Below are 13730 nucleotides of genomic sequence, written 5' to 3'. Positions count from 1 at the left end.
TCCATTTGAGGTTCGTATCACCTAAAAATTATAAATTATATTCTACATTTTATAAAATTAAATATAAGCTCACGATCGATGTTCCCGATTGGGGTAGTCAGAGGTATAGCTATCTTGAAATGAATCCGCGTTTTACCAAGCTTCATTAGACCAACAAAACCGAAGTTTCAAATTCACCATTAATCAAATTCAAATAAAAAATACATCAAGTTCAAAAAGAAATTAAATCAAAATAAAAAGTTAAAAAATAAAATAAAAAATAAACTACCATCAAAAGGACATCCGGCTTCGTCGGAGCCGTCGCTGCATTCGTTGACCTTGTTGCAGCGAGCAGATCCGGCGACGCAACGCCCATCGTCGCAACGGAACTCATCAGCGGCGCACACGTCGAATGACGAGCCTACAACCCAACCGGCTTAAGCCACATTGAATACCGACCGATTCATTCCTCAAAAAATCTGGTGCAGTACAAAATATTCAACAGAAAATAAAACTAATTATAGTAAAACTAAATAGGTGGGTAAGTAACTTAAAAATAAAAAAATAAATAATTTTTTTTGTATAATTTTAAAAGGCCGTTGGGGGGTCGCATTTTTAAAACACGTCTAATCGCTTAAGGTACCATTACGCATTCTATTTATCCATAATGATTCATAGCGCTTTTTTAATACGGTATAGGTAGTATTGAACAGTCAATATAAGGTAGTTTCCTTGGAAAAGATATATTATGCAATTCTGATTACTAAATAAAGACAATAAGGGTGACAAAAACGTTTACATTTTTCAAATCAATTTATTTTGAATTTTAATAAAGAATAATGTAATATTAAGTGCGACATTTTGTCACGTTTTCTATGACGTCACGGGTTGCTTTGTCATACAAATTCCATAGCAATTTTGTGTTTTGACGTTTAGTAATTTTTTTTGTTATTTTGTCCGTAGGACAGGCAAAGGGATCATAGCCCATACAGCCAAGTCATGTGTTATATTTATTATTTAAATTAAGGCCGAAGCCAATTCTTAGTTTGATTACAGAATTAAGGCCGAAGCCAAGTCTTATATTATTTTCAAATTAAGGCCGAAGCCAAGTTTTAGTTTGTTTTCAAAATTAAGGCCGAAGCCATGACGTTTAGTAAAAAGTGACTGCCTTGACTAGTTGGAAATAAATGTTAGGTAATAAAGCTGTTATTACATAAACCGGGAACGTTCTCAAAGTGAGTATATTCCCAGGAACGCCACATCACTGAGTGTGAAAAGCATAGGTAAAAACCTTGTAGTATTACTAATTGCTATTATGATTACCGACACGGAACAAAAGGCGTAAGTTTACAGATAACATTAACTGAACGCAAATTACTTACATCATGTTAGTAACACTCACTTAGCAGTATCTAATCCGATGTGAGACTTTCCATGCTACATTCCACAAAAAAAAAACAACTATGGCGCTGTATAAAATTGCCTCCGTTTAACCTTCTAACTTCATGGATAACAGACATCTTTTATCTTTTTTGGGTATAAATGATAACCCTTGTTATTACACCCAGGCACAACACACTTTCCACCTATTATTACTCTGATCAAAAGTGAAGCAATATAGGTGACTAATGATTCCACATGTATCCAATTATCAAGCAATATTTTTTTTAACATGTACGCATCTGCCAGTAGTTTACGTATATTGTGGTACTTATTTGGAAATTCTTCTCTTCATTATCTCTAACCTAACCTAACCTGAAGATTTGACAGGTTCAGTTTTTTTACAGAAGCGACTGCCTGTCTGACCTTCCAACACGCGAAGGGAAACCCAGCCCAATACAGATTAGATCACATACCTCCGAAAATGCATTTCTCAGGAACGTGGGTTTCCTCACGATGTTTTCCTAAGCACGTGATGATCATTTATGATCCAAACATGAATTCGAAAACAAATTCGGCGAGCATTGGTTTAGGCCTGTGCTGGATTCGAACGTGCGATCTCAAAGTGAGAGGGAAGCCTTCTACCAACTGGGCTACCACGGCTCTTGGTATTTGGAAATTATTTGAAAGAAATCGAGGTTTTGATGATGAACTTCACATCAGAATATGATTTAAAAAAAAAACGCTTGTTTTTGACTAACAGATAAAAATATTTTGACCTTTGAACGTAATACTCGTAGGTACTCGCTCGGTTAACAACGCGTGCGTGACATAAGAAAAGCAAACATTGACGTCAAATTCGTAACCTAGTGAGCGTTTTTTATAGCTTCTCCTCGTTATAAAGATAGAATAATGTGTCTTACAAAGCCTCGACAACCACAACATCAATAAAAATGTAATTTGTCGAAGGTCGCAAACAGAGACGGATTAAAAATTGCGTTGAAAACTAATTTGTGGGAAACGTGTAAAAAAAATAATGAGGAATTTAACACAAATTCAATTTGACCCTGGATTATGATTATGACATAATACAAGACGTAAGTACTTTGTGATCGCGTGTTCCGGACAAATTATTTGTCATCTAAGGCTAACCTACAATCATCATCATCAGCCCATTAACGTTCCCACTGCTGGGGCACGCGCCTTCCCTATGGATGGATAGGGAGATCGGGCCTTAAACCACCACGCGGGCCCAGTGCGGATTGATGGTTATTAACGACTGCTAATGCAGCCGGGACCAACGGCTTAACGTGCTTTCCGAAGCACGGAGGAGCTCGAGATGCAAACTTTTTTTTTGTGGTCACCCATCCTATGACCAGCCTTTGCGAAGGTTGCTTAACTTCAACAATCGCAGACTGAGCGCGTTTACCGCTGCGCCACCGAGCTCCTCATCCTACAATATGTAACGTTAAAAAAGTTTGTTTCTTTTTCTCTCTTTTGTATTCTGCTACCTACTTGGCGATCTGTTGTTCAACAATGAGCCAATTTTAGTAGGTCTGACTTGTAGTCTGATATGGTTTACTTTATTTAGAAGGGCATTCATCAATGCAATGTTAAAAAAGTGCATCAAAATAATAAATACCTTAACTAATACTAAGGGGCTTTCCAGGCTCCGTTCGCCAAAATAATATAGATGGCGCTGTCGAGACTTAACGTGTTAATTGCCTATTTTCTCATTACTTCGATAAACAACTGCTATGTAATGACTGAAGCATATGTAAAAATAATTGTTGCTTGATATTTAAATCAGATATGGTATAGAAATATGTAACTACTTACTGATATTGCTTCTCTTTATTTTGGTCAGAATAATAATGGGTGGAAGATGTAATTGTGCCTGGGTGTAATAAAAGGGGTCATTTTTATATCCAGGATAAAGGTAAAAGATGCATTATTGTCTATTATTAGAAGGTTAAACGAAGGAAATTCTGTATAGCGCCATCTTAGAGAGCTGCCATACTTATACTACCTGTAGATGAAAATAAAAATTGGTGCGCGATATTTTTTACCTTACGGAGGTAACCTACTGTCTTCTATCAGTTTTTTTATTTTTATTTTTACTTACTTATGCCTACTTATCCCTTTTTTATTTATGCCACAACTTACACTTATATCTCTTTGTTTATTTTAAGCAACTTTGTAGTAAGTATGTTATTTATTTTTTATTTTTTTTTATTTAATATTCGATTATTTTATTAGTGTTATCCCCAATAGATCACAGTTGCGTTCGTTATGGAGATATCGATTCCGGGATTCCGTACCTTTTCCAGTAATATTACGGGTTTTGAAGGAATTCTTATGTTTAATATTGATATACTTACAGTCATGAGCAATATAATGTACCCACTTTAGGACTCTGTCGCACTAACATATTTGACATTTAGTGAGGCTTACAGTTCAATTTGTCAAAAAAGTTAATGTGACATGGTACCAAAGTGTATACATATTAATGCTCATGACCGTACACTAATTTAAATATTCATTAGCATACCTGGGTCGATAACATTGGCGCTGAAATCGTTATCACTGACGGCAACGGTGCCCAGCATTCGACGGTTCCTGATGTGGTCGCGCAGGATGCCCGTAATGCGGTCAGTGTCCTCGTAGCCAGTCGTCACGATGTCCAATGTCACTTTGCACGTAAACTCATCCGAAATACGAGACCTGAAGTCGAGAAAAAAAAAGATTAATTCAATAACAACGTGGATGACTGGACTGAGACAGAAGGACAGAGAGAGGTGTTGGTGGAGGATGTAAAGAAGAACAGACATATAGGATTACTTATGAGGAAGTGCTGGAAAGAGTAAGAGAAAGGAAACAAATATTCATGAGAGTCATTGAGAATAAAAGTGACAAGATGATTGGACACTTAATTGACGAATTTGTGAAAAACAGAAGGCAAGATAGAATCAAAGAGAGAAACGGAAAGACTATAGAGCTTACATGGAACAAATGAAGAATAAGGCAAACGTCTGACTGATCTGAACTGAGCTAGTGATAATCATTTATGATACAAATTGGAAAATTACTGGGTTAGGCCTGTAGAATTCGAACCCCTTATCGAGCGATCTCACAGTGAAAGTCGAGCGTTCTTTCAACTGGTCTACTGACTCCCAAGTGCTCAGCTATCACAAAAACGAGTACTTACTGTATCCTGACGAGACTGGCTCGTTGAGTGCCCGGCAGGGTGTCGAAGAGTTGGTTGACGGCTTCAGCGAGGGACATGGAGAAACTCTTGAACTGTTGTGAGTCCCGGTTGGAGTACTGCGCCTGGTAAGGATGGTTCACCACGAACGTCACACGGAGCGTTTCTGGAAGGTGTCATCGTAAAAACGTCAATACATAGTAATAAAACCGCTTTAAATATGAAAAGTGATCATGATAATCAGCCTATCTGACTCCAACACTCCGGAAAGTTTAAATACAAAAGCAACTCTGCCAATTCGGAGGCGTTCTGGAGGCTCAAATACTAATGGATTGGTTAGTAGCCCAAATACCTCACAAATACTCAGGAGAGCTCGGTGGCGCAGCGGTAAACGCGCTCGGTCTGCGATTGTTGAAGTTAAGCAACTTTCGCAAAGGCTGGTCAAAGGATGCGTGACCATAAAAAAAAATTTCATCTCGAGCCCCTCCGTGCTTTGGAAGGGACGTTAAGCAGTTGGTCCCGGCTGCATTAGCAGTCGTTAATAACCATCAATCCGCACTGGGCCCGCGTGATGGTTTAAAGCCCGATTTCTCTATCCATCCATAGGGAAGGCCCGTGCCCCAGCAGTGGGGACGTTAATGGGCTGATGATGATGATATTTCTTTTAAATAGACCCAATTGGGCATGTACGGTCAAGAGTACTAATACGTGTATACATAATATATACACTTTGAAACCATGTCACATTACCTTTTTTGACAAATTAAACCGTAAGTCTCATTAAACATGTATTGTCAACGACAACGAAACCGCACCACTCTGGTGTCGTTTACAATTTTTTTTAGGTAACCACACCACAATAATGAAGTTCCTATGTTTATTTATTGATATTAGATGATCAACTGCTGTCATATACTACTTATTCCTTGTAAGTACACAACATTTTTTTTGTGTTTAACACGTGATTTGTTTTTAAATACACGTTAGACATCACTGGTCGGCAGTGTTGTGGTTACCTAAAAAAAAATTTAAACGACACCACAGTGGTGCGATATCGTGGTGTCGTTGACAATAGATGTTATGAAATGTCAAATATGATATTGCGACAGGGTTCTAAAGTGGGCACATGATATTGCTAATGACTGTACGGTCACGAGTACTAATATGTATACACTTTGAAACCATGTCACATTAACTTTTTTGGCAAATTAAACCGTAAGTCTCATCAAATGTCAAATATGATAGTGTGACAGGGTTCTAAAGTGGGCACATGATATTGCTCATGTCTGTCCATAGTGACCTCATGTTATGTGTAACAAAATAATAATGCTGTCTTACTTTCTCTGAGTTCTGTTTCTGTTTCTCCCATAGATGGTGCCCCTGATCCGCCGTCGGTGTCCAGATCATCATCCTTGCCTCTGTAAATCGATAAAGACTTAATTATTCCCTGGTTAGATGAAAAATAATTAGTTCACAGCTCTAGAATGGGGCTTAAAGGAGTCGACATACTGTGAATGTGGTCACCCAGATCAAACCCTATCTCATATAGTGAACGAGTGCCCTCTACACCGTTTCCTAGGTGGCATAGCCGAGCTGCATTGTTTGTCGAATGCGGCAGAGACTTGGCTAAGCTATCTTAAGCTGGATATATGATCCACGCAGGATATTTTATTTTTATGTCTGCCATACGCAATAATAATAATAACCTCTAGGATACAGAATGCGGTTGCTCTGTGCAGGTTGTCAACGGGACACAGGCCTGATCTTCCGTATGTAAGTTAGCATCTGATTAGTTGTGATTCTGCCCAGGTGGATTTATGGCACTTAGCTACTTTATAACTAGATTTAGCTATTATTTAGTAGCATACAACGTTTTTAACTACTTTTTAAAGCTACTTTTCATTTCATGCTGTAACTTGCCTTTCATTGACACATTCTAATGCAGAAGTTACACATAGCACGGACACCGCCTACATTAACGATATGGCTAAACGTTGATTGATATATCATTAAATGTTGACGTTTCAACGATATGGTCAACTTAAGTTGGCCATTTAATGAAATGGTCGACCACATCATGTAATGATCAATTTTACGATCTGGCCACGACATAAATATGTCTTTGATATACTCACGAGTCATATTCGTTGATGAGTGACTCAGCCGGGATGGTGGTGGTCTCCGGCGAAGGTGTCGTCGTTGATGACGACGATGAAGCTGAAATAATTTAAGGGCTCATTCACATGGTGAATTAAAACCTATTCCGTTTCATCAATCATCATCATCTCCTCAGCGTTTACGGCGACTGCTTACCTAACCTGAAGGTTTGACAGGTCCGGTTTGTTATGAAAGCGACTGCGTGTCTGACCTTTCAACCTAAAGGAAAATCCAGTCCAATAGGGTAGTTTCCAACTAGTCAAATGAGTTACTTTTTACTAAACGTCAAAACACGAAATTGCTATGGCATTTGTATGAAAAAGCAACATGTGACGTCATAGGAAAACGTGACAAAATGTCGCACTGATTATAAAATTTTTCTTTATTAAAATTCATACATAAGTCAAATAGTAAAAAGGAATCTGTTTTGTCACCTTTTGATCTGTCTTAGGAAACTAGAGGAGCTCGGTGGCGCTGCGGTTAACGCGCTTGGTCTGGGATTGTTGAAGTTAAGCAACTTTCGCAAAGGCCGGTCATAGGATGGGTGACCACAAAAAAAAAGTTTTCATCTCGAGCTCCTCCGTGCTTCGAAAGGCACGTTAAGCCGTTGGTCCCGGCTGCATTAGCAGTCGTTAATAACCATCAATCCGCACTGGGCCCGCGTGATGGTTTAAGGCCCGATCTCCCTATCCATCCATAGGGAAGGCCCGTGCCCCAGCAGTGGGGACGTTAATGGGCTGATGATGATGAGGAAACTACTCAAATTAGGTACTTAGCTACTCATAAAAAAGGCCACATTAAATCAATTCATCTAAAAAAGCAATGTTGCTATTATATACGCAAATGTGGTCACATACCTCCGAAACGAATTTCTGCCGATGTTTTTTTTTTTACAATAATAATAATTCAAATTCAAATTATTTAATTCGGACTGTATCCATATATGTTAGTAACAAACAACTTATATTCTAATGTTAGTAACAACTTATACAACTTAAGCTAATACACACGCGCGACCCTTGGCACAGTAGCGTGCAGCTGCAGCGCTTCAGCAGCGGGGAGTCCCACCGGTCTGCTAACACACTCAATGTAATATCGTTGGTGTCTAAGTATACTTACAGCCAAAGAAATCGAACAAATCTCCAAATCCTCTCTTCAGCCTTGTCAGGTGTCCTGTGATGCCCAGCTCCTCATCTTTGACTTCGAGGAACTCGTTGGACGAGTCCTCCTCCCCTTCCCAGTAAAGGTCTTCTAAAGCTGTTGCCTGCAAATTGAAAAGTAGAAAAATGGCTTACATTTTTTTTATTTATCCGTGATAACGAGTGACTTACATGACAACATGGGTTCGAATCCCGACGAGTTTGACGTTACTTGTTAGAATTCATGTTTGGATCATAGCTACTCAATTGTTATCACGTGGGACCAGGATTTGAGCCCGGTTAATAGCAATAGGTTCGCTCTTTATTACATGAGACTTATCATAGCTGACGAGGAGTAGATGTATATACTATACACCTCTGCCTACCCCCTTTGGTGATAAAGACGTGATGCCATCTTATGTTTTTTGTAAATTTTTAGAATGACTGTCATAGATTTTATCCGAGAAGACACGCTTATTTTCTCACCTTTCGTTTTCCATACCTGATGGAAAACCGAAAATTATTAGTTTTTAAAAATCGAGTTTCTTTGTAATTTTCCACGGTTCGTTCTCAAATACACTTGCAATTGGAAGTGTTGTGGCAAAAAAAGTCAGTTTCCACAGTCCGGAACCGTCAAATATAGACGTAAGCAGTAATCGAGATTACTTAAGGTACCTCCCAAATGTGATTACACTGAAAGAGGACGTGAACAAAATATACCTACTTAAAAGATGCTTACTGATTGGGCGGGGGCGGCCGCCTTGCCCCGCCCAACTAACGATCCAATTTCGGCAGCGACCAAACTGACACGTTAACACTTAACGGGCCACGTTTGAGAGAAATACCAACAATAACAAGTAAGCAGTAAAAATAAAACGGATATTAAACAATATCGAACATTTTACACCAACATCGTCACTTAGAAAAATAATAACTTAGGGTGGTATTAATAAACTAATCTCAGCTTCGAGACTGCCCTCAAGATCATATCAATGTGACAGTTCTTATATAAAGACAGGAACTTGAGCATGATCTTGAGGGCAGTCTCAGCTGAGATTAGTTCAGCTTTGAGGTTGACCTCAATATCACGTCAATGTGACAGTTCTTATATAAAAACAGGGACTTGAGCATGATCTTGAGGGCAGTCTCAGCTGAGATTAGTTTATTAATACCACCTCAGAGCTTATCAAATCTGAGTAAAACACAAATGAAAATAGCCCTTCCCTAATCTCAGAAAAATTAAAAAAAAAAATAATCGAAAGAATTCTGACTCGAACGGGACTTGAACCCGCAGCTCTTGGTAAACCGGGACGAGCGTATTAACCAATACACCACCGAGTCCTCTTGCATATTTCAAAAGACAGAGGTCTTCTGAAATTCCTGAAAACCTTCGGTCTATATATCATCATAAAGCCGACGCCGCCAGCGCCATCTATCTTAGAATATTGAGTACTAATATTTCTTAGAACGTTAATTTTACAGTTACATTTAGATGTCAAACTTATCTTGACACCTTAGCTATTTTAAAGGATTTAAGGGGATTTTTTTTGGAAAATTTTCTCTTTTGATTCTCCGCACGGAGGTGAGTGCTATAAAAACAAAAGAGACCTTTAAGAAAACCTTAACTCCCACTATTTATTTTTCAAAAGAACATGAGAGTCATGTCAGGGTCGTTGGCGGCTCAATAATGATCCACCTCAAAATCCACATGAGATAAGAAGTTATTTTTACACTTGCCCGTGGATCAACTTTACAAAAATATCTGCAGGACCAGGTGATTTCAACAATGTCCCCATCGAGAACCGAACCCTGGCCTCCAGATCATGAGTCCAACACTCAAACCACTAGAACACAGACGCTGTTTATCAAACTTCATTACTCAAGAATCACCTCTCTGGATGCTATTTTAAACAGAAAAATACCGAGAAACAAAAGTTAGTTAAAACATTGAAAGCGGAAATGCGGTACATAAAGTTATCGCGAAGAGTACGAAAGGTCATGATTCACAAATAAATCGGCACTCAAGCCGCAATTAGGGGGCAGAGGGGGACCATTGGCACAAGAAGGGATTTCTTTGCAATTTTAGTTAGTCCAACATGATCCGTGGACGGGTGTGGGGGACGAGACGTGCAAGCTAATGGGAGTAGGAGCGAGCACAAGACGGGCCCGGACTCAGAATAACATTGGGGGGTATTTGGTCAAATAACAAGTAAACTATCAAGTATGTAACAGCGATATTTTCCCCGGCTATACAGGCTGTGAGAAGCTGCAGTAGTTTTAGGCGGATGAGACGTTCGTTATGTAAAATTGACGATTCAAAGTGTAACTATGTTACCTATTGAATAAAGATATTTTTGAATTTGAATTTGATAGAGTTGGTTTCTGACCGATGAATACGGTAAGGTCTCCATTGGAATTCTCCACTAGAGGTTCACGTTCAAAACGAAAAGTTAGATAGAGGGGCATATTGGCTACCACAAACATCCCTAAATCGTAAATAATCGCTGAGCATACATTTAGTGTTTCTGGCAAAAAGCCCCTCTATTTTTTTTTTATTTTGAACGTGAACCTCTAGGCCGGCCCTATATTCCTCCTTCCCTGACCCCCAGGAACCCTCTTAAGCCGTGCCTGCCTTCGCGATACACTCAAACAGACTTCGCTTTTTAACGCTTCTTTAGCGGATGCCACACCCGTCTCCATCGTCCGGACGGACTGTCAAACTTTACACCGAGCCAGGACATCGCAACGCAGCCACAACGCGTCATGTGACATCGTTCTTACCAACGATGAGTATTTTAAACTTTTATTTTAAGTAGGTAACTTTATTTTTCTAGTTCCTTATTTTACAGAGTTTCAAATAATTCATATTAGTATCGTTTTAATTCATCTGTGGAAGAGAATGTTTTGAATAAACTCATCGTGTCTTATTAAGTGAAGACTTGCATGGAATAGACCAAAAAGAAGGTGAACGTCGCCTCTTATAAGGAAGTGAAGAAATTGGAGTTTGATAGACAAGAATGGAGAATGCTACACCGACAAGAGCGTGGCTCTTAAATAAGTGATGTGACGATTAGAGGATTAGGTTATCACTATTTAAATAATAGAAAATAATATTAAAACGTTCCATGAATCACGAAAGCTTACGACTACAATAGAATTATATTTATCTCTGTTCTGTTGTGTGTGTTCGCATTGGAGCAGCGTGGTGGAGTATGCTCCATACCCCCTTCGGTTGATTGAGGGGAGGCCTGTGCCCAGCTGTGGGACGTATATAGGCTATTTATGTTATATGTTATGTCTGTTCTCCGGAATGATCATAAAACTCCGTATAGTTAAGACGACGTGGAATCGTAAATAAATTGCGATCTCACGAGACGTTAATAAAGCCAATCTGTCCAAAACGGTGTCACCAATTTACTTTACATTTATTAGCATACATACCAATTGAACACTGTCTCTCATAGTGCCTTGTTCAAACGTGCCGAGTAAATGTGCGAGTAGTACTCGGCCGAGTACTCGGTGCGAATTGCCAAAGAAAAATCTACTAGAATTATCTGTTCTGTGTGTAAGTAATACCAAATTTTATCACAAGTGATTACTTGGTCGAAGGCACTGTCTCGCCGCTTCTTGAACGTATTTTTATACAGCATCATGTTAGGTTAGGATATGCAAGAAAAGGTCCCTTTTCGATATAGTGTTTTATTTTATTTTATTTATTAGGCACATCAACAGTACAAACACACAACAATTAATATAACTTTCTTAAGGCTAGTACTAGTGTTTGCACCAATTACAGACGTGCACAAATTATGTAATTAACATGTATATAGAATTTGTTTTAGGTAGTTAAAGAACAAAAAAAAGGAAAAAATAACAAAAGGTATTAAAAGTTACAGCCAGGCAACACTATAACAAAAAAAAAGAAGAATAGATACAAGAAAAAATACTTAAGGCATTTAAGCGAAAGGTTCAATTTGTTTACGCAATAGGTAAGTTAGTCAAAAGTATAAATGGAAAGCTAAAGTCCGAACATACTCTGACAAATCCGAGTGACGGTAACGCTAAAATACGCGATATTTTTTAAAATATTTTTGCTCTTTTTGGCCTTTTAACTAAAATACACAGCTAGGTATGTTTATATATGAACATGTTTTTTTTTGTATTTAAGTATGTTAGGGTTTTAAGAGCTTTTAAATCCTCTGTGGTGTTGCAGGCTAAACGTGCAGGAAGTGGTGTATAAATTATTTTCAATTCTACACTTTTGCGATGGAAAATTCTACATGATATTAACTTATCCCCCTCGGTATTCGTTACGGTGTCACTAACACCCATACGTATCTGAATGGGTACCTGTACGTACGTGAAGTGACATCAAAAACATGAATTTTGCGACGGCAAATTCCACTTGATATTAACTCAAAATCATGGTCTGAATCATCCCCCTCAGTATTCGTTACGATGTGACTTACACCCTGTATATTGTGTCATAGGTATGACCATCAAACGAAAAGTTACCCGGTTCGATTCCTAGTAGCGTCCGTTCAGAAAACGAAGTCGTCTCAGTTCTCTCGTATTGTACTTTCCACCTTTATCAAAATAAGGTTTATTTTAAAATGAACGCTTTGCCGGCTAATCTAGCACATAATTGAAGATCGCTTTCAAGGAGTCTTGATTGACAATCCATCTAATCAATGGTAAACTGATGTCATTCATAAATAGAGACTAATAAGGTATATTTTGTCATTAAAAGACTGTTAAACAGAGTAGCACAGAATAATGATACAAAATAAGTAATTCACCATTGACAAGTGACAACAGTAGGTAACTACGCTTCTATTTTCATAATGTCCTCAAGCAATAAAAGCAAAGAATAGAAACGAATTTATTTATTTTCCTTTCATTCTTCACACACTTGATCACACACCTCCCATACACAAGCACACACACATGCGTTCTATATTATTGTACAATAATCAAATAACTACTTAATACAAATTTTGCGGAGGAACATCATCGATTCCTATTGTACATGTTTAAAGCTAGCTTAGGAATAGACTGATGGTCTAACTTTATGCTAGAATTAAGTACAACTAAAAAAAAATGCTACAATTTTCACTACTTACACCTCATCCATCTTTTTCAGATGATTTAAACAGTGTCTAGGAGGCACTTTTTTATGACTATATTTTATAAGCCAATCCGAGAACGACAAGGTCTACCACACGCTCTGCAGGTGAAGTCAGGGGCAGGCGGTCTTCAGCCACTTTCGTGTCGTTTAGCCCTTTTTTCTGCCAAGAGAGCAAACCATGCGCTGTCATGTACCTCACGTCCTTCTAGGACTCTCTTACGCCAACTGTCCCTATTCTCGACGAGCTTCTCCCAACCTCGTTGTTCGAAGCCAAATGCATCCCTCTTAGCGCAGTTCTTAAAACGTAGAAGCGGTCTCTCTCTTTTTCTTTTCGCGTTTGCTACAGCACTAAATAGAACTTGGCGCGGCATACAAGAAGGCTCATTTTTGGTGTGCGCAATTTTTTAGTTTTTTTTTTTACACGTAACGCGAAATTGCTGTGTAAAGCGACACGAGAAGAAAATCTTGACTGCGATTTTTTTAATTACAGAAACAGCCTATATGCGTCCCACTGCTGGGCACAAGCCTCCCATCAATCAACCGGAGGGGATATGGAGCATACTCCACCACGCTGCTCCACAGCGGGTTTTGGATTTTTAAATTATCTTTAAAAAAATAACAGTTCTGTTTGAAGAAAATTTTGGATTTTCATAATACGATTATTGCCGAGGTTGACAGTTTGGGTACCACGGCCATATCAGTCATTATGTTCCTCGGAGAGTATTCTACTTGGCCGAACAAA

The 13730-nt window shown here is 38.6% G+C and overlaps 1 protein-coding gene across 9 annotated transcripts in view; it reads right to left on the bottom strand.

The window, feature by feature from the left end:
* Positions 1–13730, bottom strand: part of LOC126380054 (basement membrane-specific heparan sulfate proteoglycan core protein-like) — a 275688-nt gene that overhangs the window by 183591 nt on the left and 78367 nt on the right. For 8 of the 9 annotated variants that reach the window (XM_050029212.1, XM_050029218.1, XM_050029216.1 and 5 more), the window contains exons 2-7: positions 7841–7985; positions 6700–6781; positions 5903–5982; positions 4568–4730; positions 3911–4083; positions 269–415 (exon numbers count right to left, since the gene is read on the bottom strand). In XM_050029212.1, coding sequence (XP_049885169.1) covers positions 269–415; positions 3911–4083; positions 4568–4730; positions 5903–5982; positions 6700–6781; positions 7841–7985 — 790 coding nt within the window. The remainder of the gene's footprint in view (positions 1–268; positions 416–3910; positions 4084–4567; positions 4731–5902; positions 5983–6699; positions 6782–7840; positions 7986–13730) is intronic. The other variant, XM_050029213.1, reaches the window with a different exon arrangement.

The sequence above is a fragment of the Pectinophora gossypiella genome, chromosome Z, assembly GCF_024362695.1.
Source record: "Pectinophora gossypiella chromosome Z, ilPecGoss1.1, whole genome shotgun sequence".
NCBI classification, from domain to species: Eukaryota; Metazoa; Arthropoda; class Insecta; order Lepidoptera; family Gelechiidae; genus Pectinophora; species Pectinophora gossypiella.
Note: the sequence above shows the minus strand (reverse complement) of the source record. Positions and strands in the feature narration are given on the sequence as shown.